Raw genomic sequence first — 12,107 nt, 5'->3', positions numbered from 1 at the left:
GTGATGTTTGCTACCTTTCTCTTTATCTACTTTTCTGCACATTGTGGTCTGAAGATGAACTATGAAAAAAAAGAGCCAACTTTGCAAAAATTGGAGGCCAAGAGACCAGGATTCTGATACTCCCTCTGCTACCCACAGCTGAGCAAGTTACTTAGCCTGTGTGGGACCTTGTTTCCTCATTGCAAATAGCTCTATATAACAATCCAGGGGTAGTGTGGTGGTTGTAGATGGAGAAGAAACCCATAGAAAGCCTTTATTAAATATGTACTTGTGCCAGATACTATGTATATATTATCTCATGAATTAGGCATTATTGTCTTCCATTTAAAGATGGGGAATCTGAGGTTCAGAGATGTGAATTAAATTGCCCTGGTCATACAGAGAGTAAATTACAGCTATAACATGTAATCTAGGTTTGCCTGTCTCCAAAGCGTTCTCAAGGTATGAGTATATAGGTAACGATGGGAGTCTGTTCATTCATTCCTTTTTTTTTTTTTTTTTTTTCTTTGCAGTACGTGGGCCTCTCACTGTGTGGCCTCTCCCGTTGCGGAGCACAGGCTCTGGACGCGCAGGCTCAGTGGCCATGGCTCACGGGCCCAGCTGCTCCGCGGCACGTGGGATCTTCCCGGACCGGGGCACGAACCCATGTCCCCTGCATCGGCAGGCGGACTCTCAACCACTGCGCCACCAGGGAAGCCCTCTTCACTCATTTCTTAATTCATTAAGTATCTATTCAAGACATACTATGACCTTCCAGGCACTGTGGTCAGATCTGGGAATTCAGTGGTGAATAAATTAGATATGTTTCCTGCCTCATGAAGATATCAGTCAGCTGGGGGAAAAGAGACATTAAAAAGATGAAGACACAAATACATGATTACCAATTGTGATTAGTACTGTGAAAAAAAAGGACAGAGTGTAGGGATGGAATAACAGGGAAGACCTGATTTGGATTGAATAGGTCAGGGAAGACCTTTCTGAAACTGAGACCCAGAAGATAACTAGGTGTTAATCAGGCAAGAATGGGAAGAGCCTTTCAATATTTCTGGGTGGATGGAGCTGCTGAGGATAGAGAGCTGATCCAGCTGGTCCCCAACAAGTCTCTTCAGGGGATGAAGATGCCCTGATGATGACCACAGCCAGCTTTGTAGAGAAGGGTTGTGGCCATGTCCAAGTGTGTGGTATTTCCTTAATACATTATGTATTGGGGAAAGTCCTGTCCAGACATGGAAATGGCCTCTCCCTTCCCTTGGAAATCCTGGCATGCCATCCAGTTGTGCAACTTCCCAACCTGTTGCCAATCAGCTCTGCTGACCTATTGGCCTTGCACTTGGTAGTGAAGCTGATATTGTTATTCCTCAATAGGTTCTCCATGTTCTAAGATCCATAGGGCAGAAAGCTGGAGCAGAGCATGTCTGGACACTTTTGTCCACAAGTTATCTTCACTTTACACCTGGAATTTACATGCCAAAGATTCAGACCTCCCACATGAAAGTTGCTTAGCCTTTTGACTAGCTGTATAATCAGAGGCTCAGGAAATCCAGCAGTACTTGTTATATGGCGTCAATATTCTGGATAACGGTGAAAAGGATTACATGGAATAATATTTCTGGATCCTGGAAGATGAAGTTAAGCTACATGGCTCTTTGGGATAATGAAGAAATAAATTAAACTGAGCAATATTTCTGGATTACAGAGAGAAGAGTGAAATTGAGTCACTCAACCTGGATAATGGAGGGAGGAAGGACCTGACTCTCAGTTCTGGGTAAGAGTAGATCATTCTGGATGATGTGGAAGGATGAAGCTGGACTGCTTTTGTGGATAACAGAGGCAGGCAGCGCAGGAAAGGACGCAAGGTAGCAACACACTCAGCCCACAAGAACCAGCAAAAAGGAGGGAGCGAGAGCAATGATGGCTTCCTTGTTTGCCCATCAAGCACAAACAGGGGAAGCTGTGCCTGGGAAGGCAGGTGCCCTGGGGTTGGTTTGTTTCCAATGTCTTCCTTCCCCTGCTGCTCCACATGGCCTGGGGCCGGTGGACCTCACAAAGTCCCAGATACAATGTGCTTAAGTAGAGCACTTTGGTGACCCCCTCAGACTTTCACAGTGACGGAGATACAAAGCTAGCATCTTCTTTGAACTGCCCAGATGAAAGATCCTAGGAATCAACCTGGAGATGCTGAGAGTCGGACAGTTTAGTCATTTAGGCTATGAGGTGTTACAATCAGAAGGGAAATGAGTCATAACCAGTCTAAGTCCTTCACTTTGCAGTTGAGGAAAACGTGGCCTAGAGATGGGAAGTGAATGGTCCAAAGCCTCACGGGCAGATCATGGCAGAACTAAAACTAGAACCCAGAATCCCTGACTCCTAGTTTGGTTCTTTATGGCCAAACTTGAAGCCATCTCATAGGAATAGAGAATGGCGTTCTGGAGGAAGCTTTTACATTAACACAATTAATGAAAGCCTTCTATGAATTAGAAACAGTGCCAGATGTTTTTACGGATTTTTAAACCTCATTTAATCCTCTCAAAAATCCCCTTGATGGAGAGATTATTGTCATTTTATAGCTGTTGAAACTTAGACTCACAGTTTCAGTAACTTGTCTCAGACCACACATGGCTGAGCCAGTATTTGAACCCAGGTCTGCATGAAAACACAGCCTGAGCTTTTTTACCTTAGCTGCCTGGAAACATCAGTTGGTTCTTGAGATCATCACTGATGTGATAAAACCTGGGACAGAAATCAGGCAAGACTAGGAGCATCTGCGTTTTCCTGTGGTGAGTAGGAAAAAGGATCAGACAACTCTTTCCTCCGGCATGAAGGCGAGGTGATGACTGAAGTATCGGCTCTCTATGCTAAAGTCAGAATTCGTATTTTGGTGAAATTGTCATCTGGATAAATTTAGGGTCTCTGATTTCATTGCAGGTATGGTTACCCCAGTGGTTATTTTCCTTTTGGCCTATGTACTCTCTCTGCTCTTATGAATAATATTTTTATCCCAATCTAATCACTTATAGTATTTGGTTTTTACACAGGTTATTTTTAAAATTTTGGATACAATTTTCTTCTGAAAGTAAGTTGGCCAGTAACCACGAGATCCCTCTTAGTATTACTAAAACCCTTCTCTGCCAATTCTTTAAGAAATTAGATCATCTTCAGATGAATTGTTAATAAAAAATTAACGCGATGGCCAGTAGCATGGATATCTTTGGGCTCTTGGCCAAAAGATAAGCCATCTGTGTGTAAGAAAACAGGCTAACAATTTTGGACTCTGGTCTCTGTGGCCACAGTGAGCACTGACCTCACTGTTAATTACCCAAATTAATTGTTTTTAGGGGTTGTGTTCTTTCATCACGAAAACTTCTCTTCCCAATTCAAACCATGTGGGTGAAAACAAGAAAACAAAAGCCAAAACTGCTCCCCACACCCAAAAACCCCTTCTGTCAGGGCTCCCAAGTAGACCCGGGAGAGCCGTTAGAGGGCTGAGAAGGGCCAGTCATCAGCGCATACCATACATAGGTGGAGGGCTTGTTATTCTCAGTTTCCCGCCTAGGAGAGGATACCCCTATTGTTTCTGAAAGTGCTGACCAGGACCCACACTTCCAACTAAAATTCCTCTATCCCTCCAACAGCAGCAAAAGCAGCAGCAATAGATAAGTGTTTTGATGAATTGCAAGATGGATAGGGCTTACAGTGCCCCCAGCCTTGCTGATACCAAATGCCTTTAAGATACAGCTTTTCCCATCCTAATCTACAAAGGAAACAGGAAAAAGGAACTTAAAACTCCCTGTGCTCAGACAGAAATGAGACTGTTACAGCCCGCTTCTGTGCTGTTCCTTCTTGCCTCTGACTTGTAAACAAGACCTAGTAGGACATGCGAATGGAAAGTCACAAACCTCTGGGTGTTTGAAAGGATCCTTGGGACCTCATGCACATCTGTGGAAACTGGATGGAGAGATTTGGGGAAGCATGGATTCTTTAGCCGGCTTAGTTCTCTATGGAGTCAGCTTGCTCCTTTCTGGTAAGGTTTGGCTTTATTATCTTTAAAAAATATATTTTTAACAGAGTTAGTGATTCTGGGCTCTCTCACCAATGCTTAGTGCTGGTAACAAGGGGCAGCTGTGGCACAGGGACTGTTTCTCCATGAGTCTCCGTTTAATGTATGTAAGGATTGACATGGAAAGTCCTTGTGGCATGAACTGATTTTTCTAGAGTTTCTCTTCTGGATTATTGCCCGCTGTGTTACCACAGACTCTGTGAGGACTGAGACATGCTTACCAGAGTGCATTATTTTACTGTTCCTCATTCTAGATTGTTTCCTTACTCTATAGAAAAAGAAGAAACCTGGCTTTACCTGCTTCAAAGAAAATCTTCAGTCATTAAAAAAAAAAATCAAATTCATGCTGAGAATGATTCGGACCCACTTAAGGCATTGTACAGATTGACATTTTTAAATGAGAACAAAAATGCTTTTCTATAAAGATTTCGTATTTGTATCCTATTTTAATCAAAGCAGTCAAACACTAGGCTTTTTGGTTTTTATCTTATAGTTGGGGTCAGGGAGATTAGGGCTATATAATTTTTGTTTTATTTAAAAAGTATTTGGCACACATATAATAAAGACTTTGTAAAGTCTTTATTGGCCCAATGAAATGAAAGTTTAGGCAATTACCCAGATCACTGGATACAGGAGAGTAACAAAACCTATTGTGGGTTTAAGGAATGGTTGGCTTGAATGTTCTTAGATTTAGGTGGTCTGTTGTTCAGATTCTCTAGATGGCGGCGTGGCTTATAGTTCACTCACCCTATGAGATACCTATGAAAGTGGTATCAAATCACAGAATACAAATAACAACTATAATGGCCATCAATCTCTCCCCTTCAGTTTGAAAGCATTTGAATTATTGTAATGAAAATAGAATTGATATAGGAAATGAATTTGGGAAAATTTACTGAACTTAATGGTGTGGGCTATATTATATTAGTAGAATTTGATCCAAGTATACGTAAGTATCTGCTAATTATTTTATATTTTTCATATGTTTGCAATATTATATTATTAAATATCCAAAAAATTAATCAAATAAGATAACAGAATTGCATGTTTGTTTATAGCTCTTCAGTTTGTTTTCACTGATCAATTATATTGAGGGTTTAATAATATTTTAAGACTAAGAATGTGTAAATGCTGAAAATGAAAGATTATCTGAGATAGTTTCAGTATGTAGAAATTTTTTATATTCATGTAGAAATAATGTTGATTTCTCCAAAAATATGCATCTTTAAGCCAAATAGTTATCATAATTCCATTTTCGGTTTGCTTTTTTTCTGTGTGACATTTATCAGTAACATGAAATCTGGAACTGCTTCTACATCAGGGATTATAGTCATGCAAAGCCCAGGGGTGCACAGCTGCTCTGAGATACTTTTTAGGTTAAATAATATACACACACACAGACACACACACTCTGTTCTAATTCATCTTTTTTCCCCATAGTGACCATGTTATGGCACTTTGCAATATAGGCTTAGAAAAGATGTCATAAAATCAAACAAAAAAGTTATGTGGCAAAATAGTTACTCTGTGTCTAAACCAAAAGCACAGCACTAACTTAAGCAGGGTGAAGCCCAAAGAGAGGGGTTTCGTGCTTTTGTTGAAAGGAAGGGTAACACTGGCAAGGTTGGTTTCTGGAGTAGGTCTGTTGTGCTAAATCCTAACTTAGATTTTCCATCTAAGCCTCCATGAATATGAATACTGAAGGCCTGATAATTGCAACAATAAGAATCCAGCATGATTATGTCTACAGGCATAGGATCCCATTCTTCAAACCAAACTCTACTGGCAGACTACAGTAATGGAGCAAGGGGCTCATGACTTATGGCTTTCTCTCTCTAGTCTAGTGGGTTGTTCGTCCTTCCTTTTTTCTGAACAAATAGAACTGAAAAAACTATCATATTTGCCTCAGTGAAGGTGAGTCTGGGTGGTAGATGCTAACCCATAAAAGGGTTGGAGGAGGTATGTAGTTTTTAGAAGGCTTCCCTCAAATCCACCTAGATTCTGGTAGATTCCCTTCCCAAGAGCAGATCATGGCCAATACCAGCTTAGAAACAAGTTCTAAGAAACGTACTAGATTTTCTCTACTCTCTCATTCTCACCAAACCAGGCTGCTCTCCCAAAGAGAAAAACAAAATAAAACTAGTCGCTCTTTCTGCTTTATCATAATATGTCCTTTGTGATCAACATTGATCCAATGTGAAGCCTCTAGTAGCATGCCTTCATGCCTCTTTCCTGTCTCATTTGACATTTTAAGTAACAACCTGGGTTCAGAGATAGTGAATATCTTGTCTGGAGTGGCAGAGGAAATTCAGTTATAAGGTCAGGGAAGTGGTCCCAGATGGAACCTCCTGATTAGGGTTGGTCTTAGAAGGCTAGTTATCAAGTCTGAGTAATCAAGGGTGGAGGCGTAGAAGCTGGGAACAGAGACACACCTGGGAATTATTCTCAGAAGGAGGAGTTTTGCTCTCTTCTCAGATGCTCCCTCCTAAACATTGTTTTTGTTGGGAGCTCTCAGCATTTCCCTTTCAGCCTTACCCTGGGAGAGCTTCCTTCAAGAGTCTAGTCCTTCTAAGACATCTCTCCAGGAGGGAAGAACTCTTCTAAGTTCATCCAGAAGACTATGCTATATCCTTTGGGGGATTCAGATGGGTGAGGTCCAGTTTTTTCTGACATTATCAATTCATCTCCTGGAGCTCTATTCCTAAAAAGATATGTGTGTGATTGTGTCACCAGCTTATTCCCTGTAGATGGCTTATTGGTAAGAGCACAGAATCAGGATTCAAATAGATTTGTCTAGGCTGGAAGGGTGAACCAAACCCAAAAGATAAATAGATAAATGTCAAAATAGATAAATGTCAAGTTATGCATTTGGATTCAATAGATAGATGACGTATGTTCAATGTGAGAGAGACCTGGTTTGCTGAGAGCTCTAGTGAATGACATCCAAGTTTTGATGATACACAAAATTTGATGAATTGCAAGGAGCCAATTTATAGGCGCCAACACATGCTTTACTTGCTAAAAAGGTAACACATAAGCTGTAACCGTTTGCATAGTAAAAATATAGGGTCAGAATTAGAGATGGTAATCACTTCCATCTGCTGCTCAAAGCACATCCATTAAACACTGAAGACACTGAAAAGCTTGACAGCAAACATTGTAGGCAAATGGGAAGGTAAGTGCTTTAGAAACTTCGTCATATGGGAACATTTGGTCAGGAGAGAAGAGATGAAGGAGCAGCATGTTCATGGGTTTCCACATAGCAGACACCGTAGATTGACACTGTATTTTGTCAGGTCTAGGATCCAGGGGTGGAGGGAGTTGCACAAAAGACAGAGTTTGGCTTTGTTGATGGAAACCTTCTAAAAACTGGATCACTATCCCCCTGGGGAGTGAGTTCCCACACTGGAGAGGGTTCGGGCATGGGTTGGGTGATTGATAGTCTTTAGGAATGTGAAAAGAAAATCCTTTTCATTTCACTACCTGTGGCTCCTCACCGACCACTTAGCAGGTAGATAAAGGTCAGAAGAGCCACTAGATCTTTGCCCACTGAAATCAAACTGAGTTTGTTTTCTGAATGTGGACCCAGATATGGTCACTTTATGCTGAATTGTAACTCAGTTAACATGCCTTAGGAGAAGAAAAACCACATGCACCTGTGCTATTATGACTCACTTTTGAAGACACTGCTCTATGAGGCTGAGGTGGATCTCATTAAGAAGGCAGGGGAAGGAGTTAAGAGTATAGATTGTGAAGTCACACACCTGGGATTAAGCTCAAATTGTATGACCATGGGCCAGTTATTTGATTGTTCCAAAACACAGTTTTCTCATCTTTTACATTTGAAAATACTTTTTTCCCAGAGTTGTTATAAGCATCAAGTGTGATAATGCATGTTAAAGTATTCAGCCAGGAAGAACTCTCTTAGTAAGTGAAGCTAGTGTAATCAAAAGAGAAGTGTTGCTGTGAGGACCATTGGGCTCATTCAAGACCAGTCTAATGTTTTCCAGGTGTAGGGGAGTCACTTACTACTCTTAGAAGCATTCTCCTAAAAGACTTCAACATAAGCCAGTTTCTCAAATTTTGTGCAGATCTCTCCCCACTTGACAAGCCAGAACACTTGGCCTACTCTCTAGTGCTTTCCCTCACCTATCCCTGCTCATGGCTCTTCTACTTCAACCAGGCCCATCTCCACCATCTATGCATACTTTCCCCTTGGCTCTTGTTCATGCTGTTCTATCCATTTGGAAATGACACCCACCATGTTCAGTCTGCAAACAAAATTCAGCTTAGTTTGCCTAGGCCAACTCTTCCTCGTGTTCTTCCCGTGATTCTGAGTTCCCTTCCCACACAGGCTGTGCCTTTGAGCTTTAGACACATAGGTTTAGCCCAGTTAACCTCTAACATTGTTGACAACGGATATTATTTACTTCTTATTCTCCATAGTGCATGGAGTTTAATATGCCATAGTAAGAAACTTTTGGTATACCATGGCAGACCTGACAAAAAGAGGGAAATTGTTTGTTGTTGTACAAAGGGCTTTTAAACATTGAAAGGATAACAATAAGAATCAATTTCGTATATATTGCAAGTAGTATTCACTCATATCTTAAAAGGTTGGCTTATGTTAAATATTTGATGTAAATAAGGTCAAAAGAAAATCCCTTTTTTCCCTTAGGTGTGAAACATAAAAGATATACTCACGAAAGTGGGTTTAACAAGATTTTACATAATATTAGGTATTGTATGATTGTTGAATATTACTTTAAAGATACACATAGTTTTATTCACTAGACATTTATTGAGTTATTGCCCACCTTTCATTCATTTATTCATTCACTTAACTATCATTTCAATCAATGAAGACATACTGAGGACCTACTTTGCACCAAGTACTGTACTGGATACCAGGAATGAAAAAAAGGATGAATTATTTTTTCCCCTTGCTAAACTCACATCTTAGTAGGAAGGATGACTATAGGCATATAAATTGTAAGATGCTATGATAAATAATGTAGTAGAGGTATATCAAAGTCTAGCTTTTCAAGAGCTATAAAAATGTTTATTGGCTTCAATAATAAAAGCAACTTTAAAATCCAAATTAAACATAAATGGCTAAAAACATATAATGTCAACTTCATTAATTGCTAAATTTAGTATGAATAAAATTTATATTGAAAATAATCTGTAGGATAGATTTTCCTCACTTTGCAAGAACTCCTAAATAATAATGAATATTGCCAAAAATTACGGCTAGTGTAGTTATGAGTTACTCAAAGCCAAATGATTTTAAAACTAAGTAGATAAAAGGGAAAAGAGAAGAAAGAACTTCCCATCAGAGGGAGCAGGTGGTGTGAAATAGCTGGGCAAGCTCAGGGAAGTTGAGTAAGTCTGGAATGTAGGGAGGAGGTGGTGACTTAAGGTTGGGTTCAGATCAGGAAGGGCCTCGTAGGCCATTTTAAGTCATTTGTACCTCTTTCTGTACACATGGAAATTTAGTATGGTGTTTGTTCTATCATATCTGATTTATGTCTTGGAAAATTCACTCTGATAATAGTGTGAAGCATGTATTGACATGGCAGAGAATTAGGCCTGGACCAGTTTGGCTTCCCAACACTCCAGGCAAGGGAGGCTTAGATGAAGAAGGGGTTTGAAAGTGTTTAGGAGGTGAAACTGTAGGGACTGGTAATTGGTTATATATTGGAGGTTGTGGGAAGTGGGGTGAATAAGCATTGCTCCCGGCTTCTGGTTTGGGTAATGGTTCTGCCATTCTCTGTGTTGGGAAACATGGCAGAAGGAACTGCTTGGTGACAGGCTGGCATGAAGGAAATAATTATTTTGTGCATGTTGATTTTGAATTTCCATGTTAAAGGTGGATATGTAGCAAAATTTGGCTCTCTGGGTCTGAAGCTCAGAAGAAGAGGGTCGGGCAAGGGATTGAAACATAGAAATCTTTGTTTATGGTAAGCGAAGTCTTGAGTTGTATACCAAGACTTATGTGAAAGGAAGAGAAAGAGCAGATAGCCAAGGGTTCTACGAAGAAGCAGTCAGGGAGTTGCCAGGAGAGGCAAACCCAGTCAGATTCCTTCCCTGGGATTTCAGAGAATTGTTGTTGTGGTAGCTAAGGAAGGAGAAAGTTTAAAGAAGGGGACGGTAAGATGGGGAGAGCAGAGCGACAGCCTCTGGGCTTGGCATGGGGGCACCAGACTGCAGGTGTGTTATTTTACAGAGAGCCAGCTGCACTGACAGCATTACCGTGCCAGAGCTGGAAGGGTGTCAGAAGATCAGCTAGCATCACTCCCAGCCTTCAAGAAAGGGAATGTCTAAAGTTGCCTCCCTTATTTCTGGAATTTTAAACTGATAACCCAATTCCCACCGGTCTAGCTAGACTATTCCTCAACTCGCATCACACGTGCAGAATGTTTTTTAGATTGAGCCTTGTCTGCTTTCCTCTACATCCTTCCCCCACCGCCTCCTTTTGTCCCTTCAGGATTCTGACCATCCTTCTCCCTGTGTTTCTTCCCGAAGGCTGCAGGGGCAGGTGTGGAGACATGGATCTGCCAGATGGGCAGAGTCCTGACTCTTTTCAACACATCTGTTGATTAGAGGGAGTGCGTTCCCACTGCCTAGTGGTGCCATGTGTAACATGGTACGCACGTTACGTAACAAAGAGAGGGAGAAAACCTAAAGATGAGCAAAAGGAGCCCATTAGGCAGCCAGCTGAGGGGCATGTGGGCGGCTGCTGTTTGCTCTGCCTGCCCAGGGCTTGACCAGTGAGGGGTGTGTGGTGGTCACACCCATCTCAGCAGATCTGTCAGCTTTCCCGCTTTTGTTAGAGGGTGATATCATGCTTCCTGGGGGGAGCGCTGGAAGACAATGCTCGGCCACTTTCCTCCAGATACAATAGGCGGAGTCAGGAAGGCAGTATTGACATTGCTGGGGCTGGGAAGGCACTCGCTGCTCCGTGGCCGTCAGATGGTGAACCAACTTAACCTTGGCACACAGGGCCTGGGTTGTGCAAGGCGTCTGGCTCCAGAGCCAAAGGGGACTCCACCCTGGGGACAGGAGTGCTTTAGACATCTGGGAATCTGGGATGGGCTTCGAATTCTGATCCCTGTGTCAAAAACAACCGCAAAACAATAATAGTACCAGGAATAACAAAAATGGCTACCATCTGCCGAATGTCGCTATGTGCCAAGTGTTTAATATGATTTTTCAAAATTCTTCTCCTTTATTTTATTTTTAGTTTTGTTATTATTATTTTTGGCTGCACTGCGCAGCGTGCGGGATCTCAGTTCCCCAACCAGGGATCGAACCTGTGCTCCCTGCAGTGGAAGCCTGGAGCCTTGACCACTGGACTGCCAGGGAAGTCCTAATATGATTTTTAACATCTCACAACAATCTCACACAATAGGTATTATTATTTGTTTTGTTTTGTTTTAAAAATACATGGTGAAACTGAGGCTCACAAAGGTTGTGACTTGACTAAGGTTAAAATGTTGTGGACATTCATTATTTGGGACTGCCTGACGTTCCTATTTTTTCAAAAGCCACCATGCTTTCCCTCCATTGATGGAACTGCCAATCACTGATCAGAGTGTACTGTCCATCAGAAGACAGCGGTTGGTTCAGATGGAGGGTGCATGACCCAGTAGGGCCAGATAGACTCTTCTCTGGGAATTTATGAGCAAGATGTTCTCTTTCTTCAGGGAGGACACTGTTTACCTGGAGCCGCCAGCTTTCCTTGGCACTTGAAGCTAGTCTTTGATAGGAAAGAATGATGACAGAGACAGAGAGAACAGAACCCAGACAGGCACTCTGAAATTATCTGAGCCCTGGATCCAGTGTTTTTAGATTGGAGACCCATCCCTGCCCCTTCCATTTATGGGAGCCAGTTGGCTTTATTTGCTTGTGCTATTTTGAGTTGTTTTCTGTCTCTTGAAAATGAATAGTACTGAGTGACCACATGATCTCAGTAGGAATGATGGCAGCAAGAATTAAACTGAGGGCTTCCCTGGTGGCACAGCTGTTAAGAATCCACCTGCCAATG

At 41.7% G+C, this 12,107-nt stretch overlaps 1 protein-coding gene across 2 annotated transcripts in view; it reads left to right on the top strand.

Moving 5' to 3' along the window:
• Window positions 1–3,360: 3,360 nt before the first annotated feature.
• TEK (TEK receptor tyrosine kinase) overlaps window positions 3,361–12,107 on the top strand; it is a 103,730-nt gene continuing 94,983 nt past the window's right edge. For both annotated transcript variants that reach the window (XM_029202108.1, XM_029202110.1), the window contains exon 1: window positions 3,361–4,021. In XM_029202108.1, the coding sequence (XP_029057941.1) occupies window positions 3,970–4,021 (52 nt within the window). In that variant the 5' untranslated portion in view covers window positions 3,361–3,969. The remainder of the gene's footprint in view (window positions 4,022–12,107) is intronic.

This window comes from Monodon monoceros, unplaced genomic scaffold (genome assembly GCF_005190385.1).
Source record: "Monodon monoceros isolate NGI ecotype Baffin Bay Population unplaced genomic scaffold, NGI_Narwhal_1 Super_Scaffold_5, whole genome shotgun sequence".
NCBI lineage: Eukaryota > Metazoa > Chordata > Mammalia > Artiodactyla > Monodontidae > Monodon > Monodon monoceros.
Note: the sequence above shows the minus strand (reverse complement) of the source record. Positions and strands in the feature narration are given on the sequence as shown.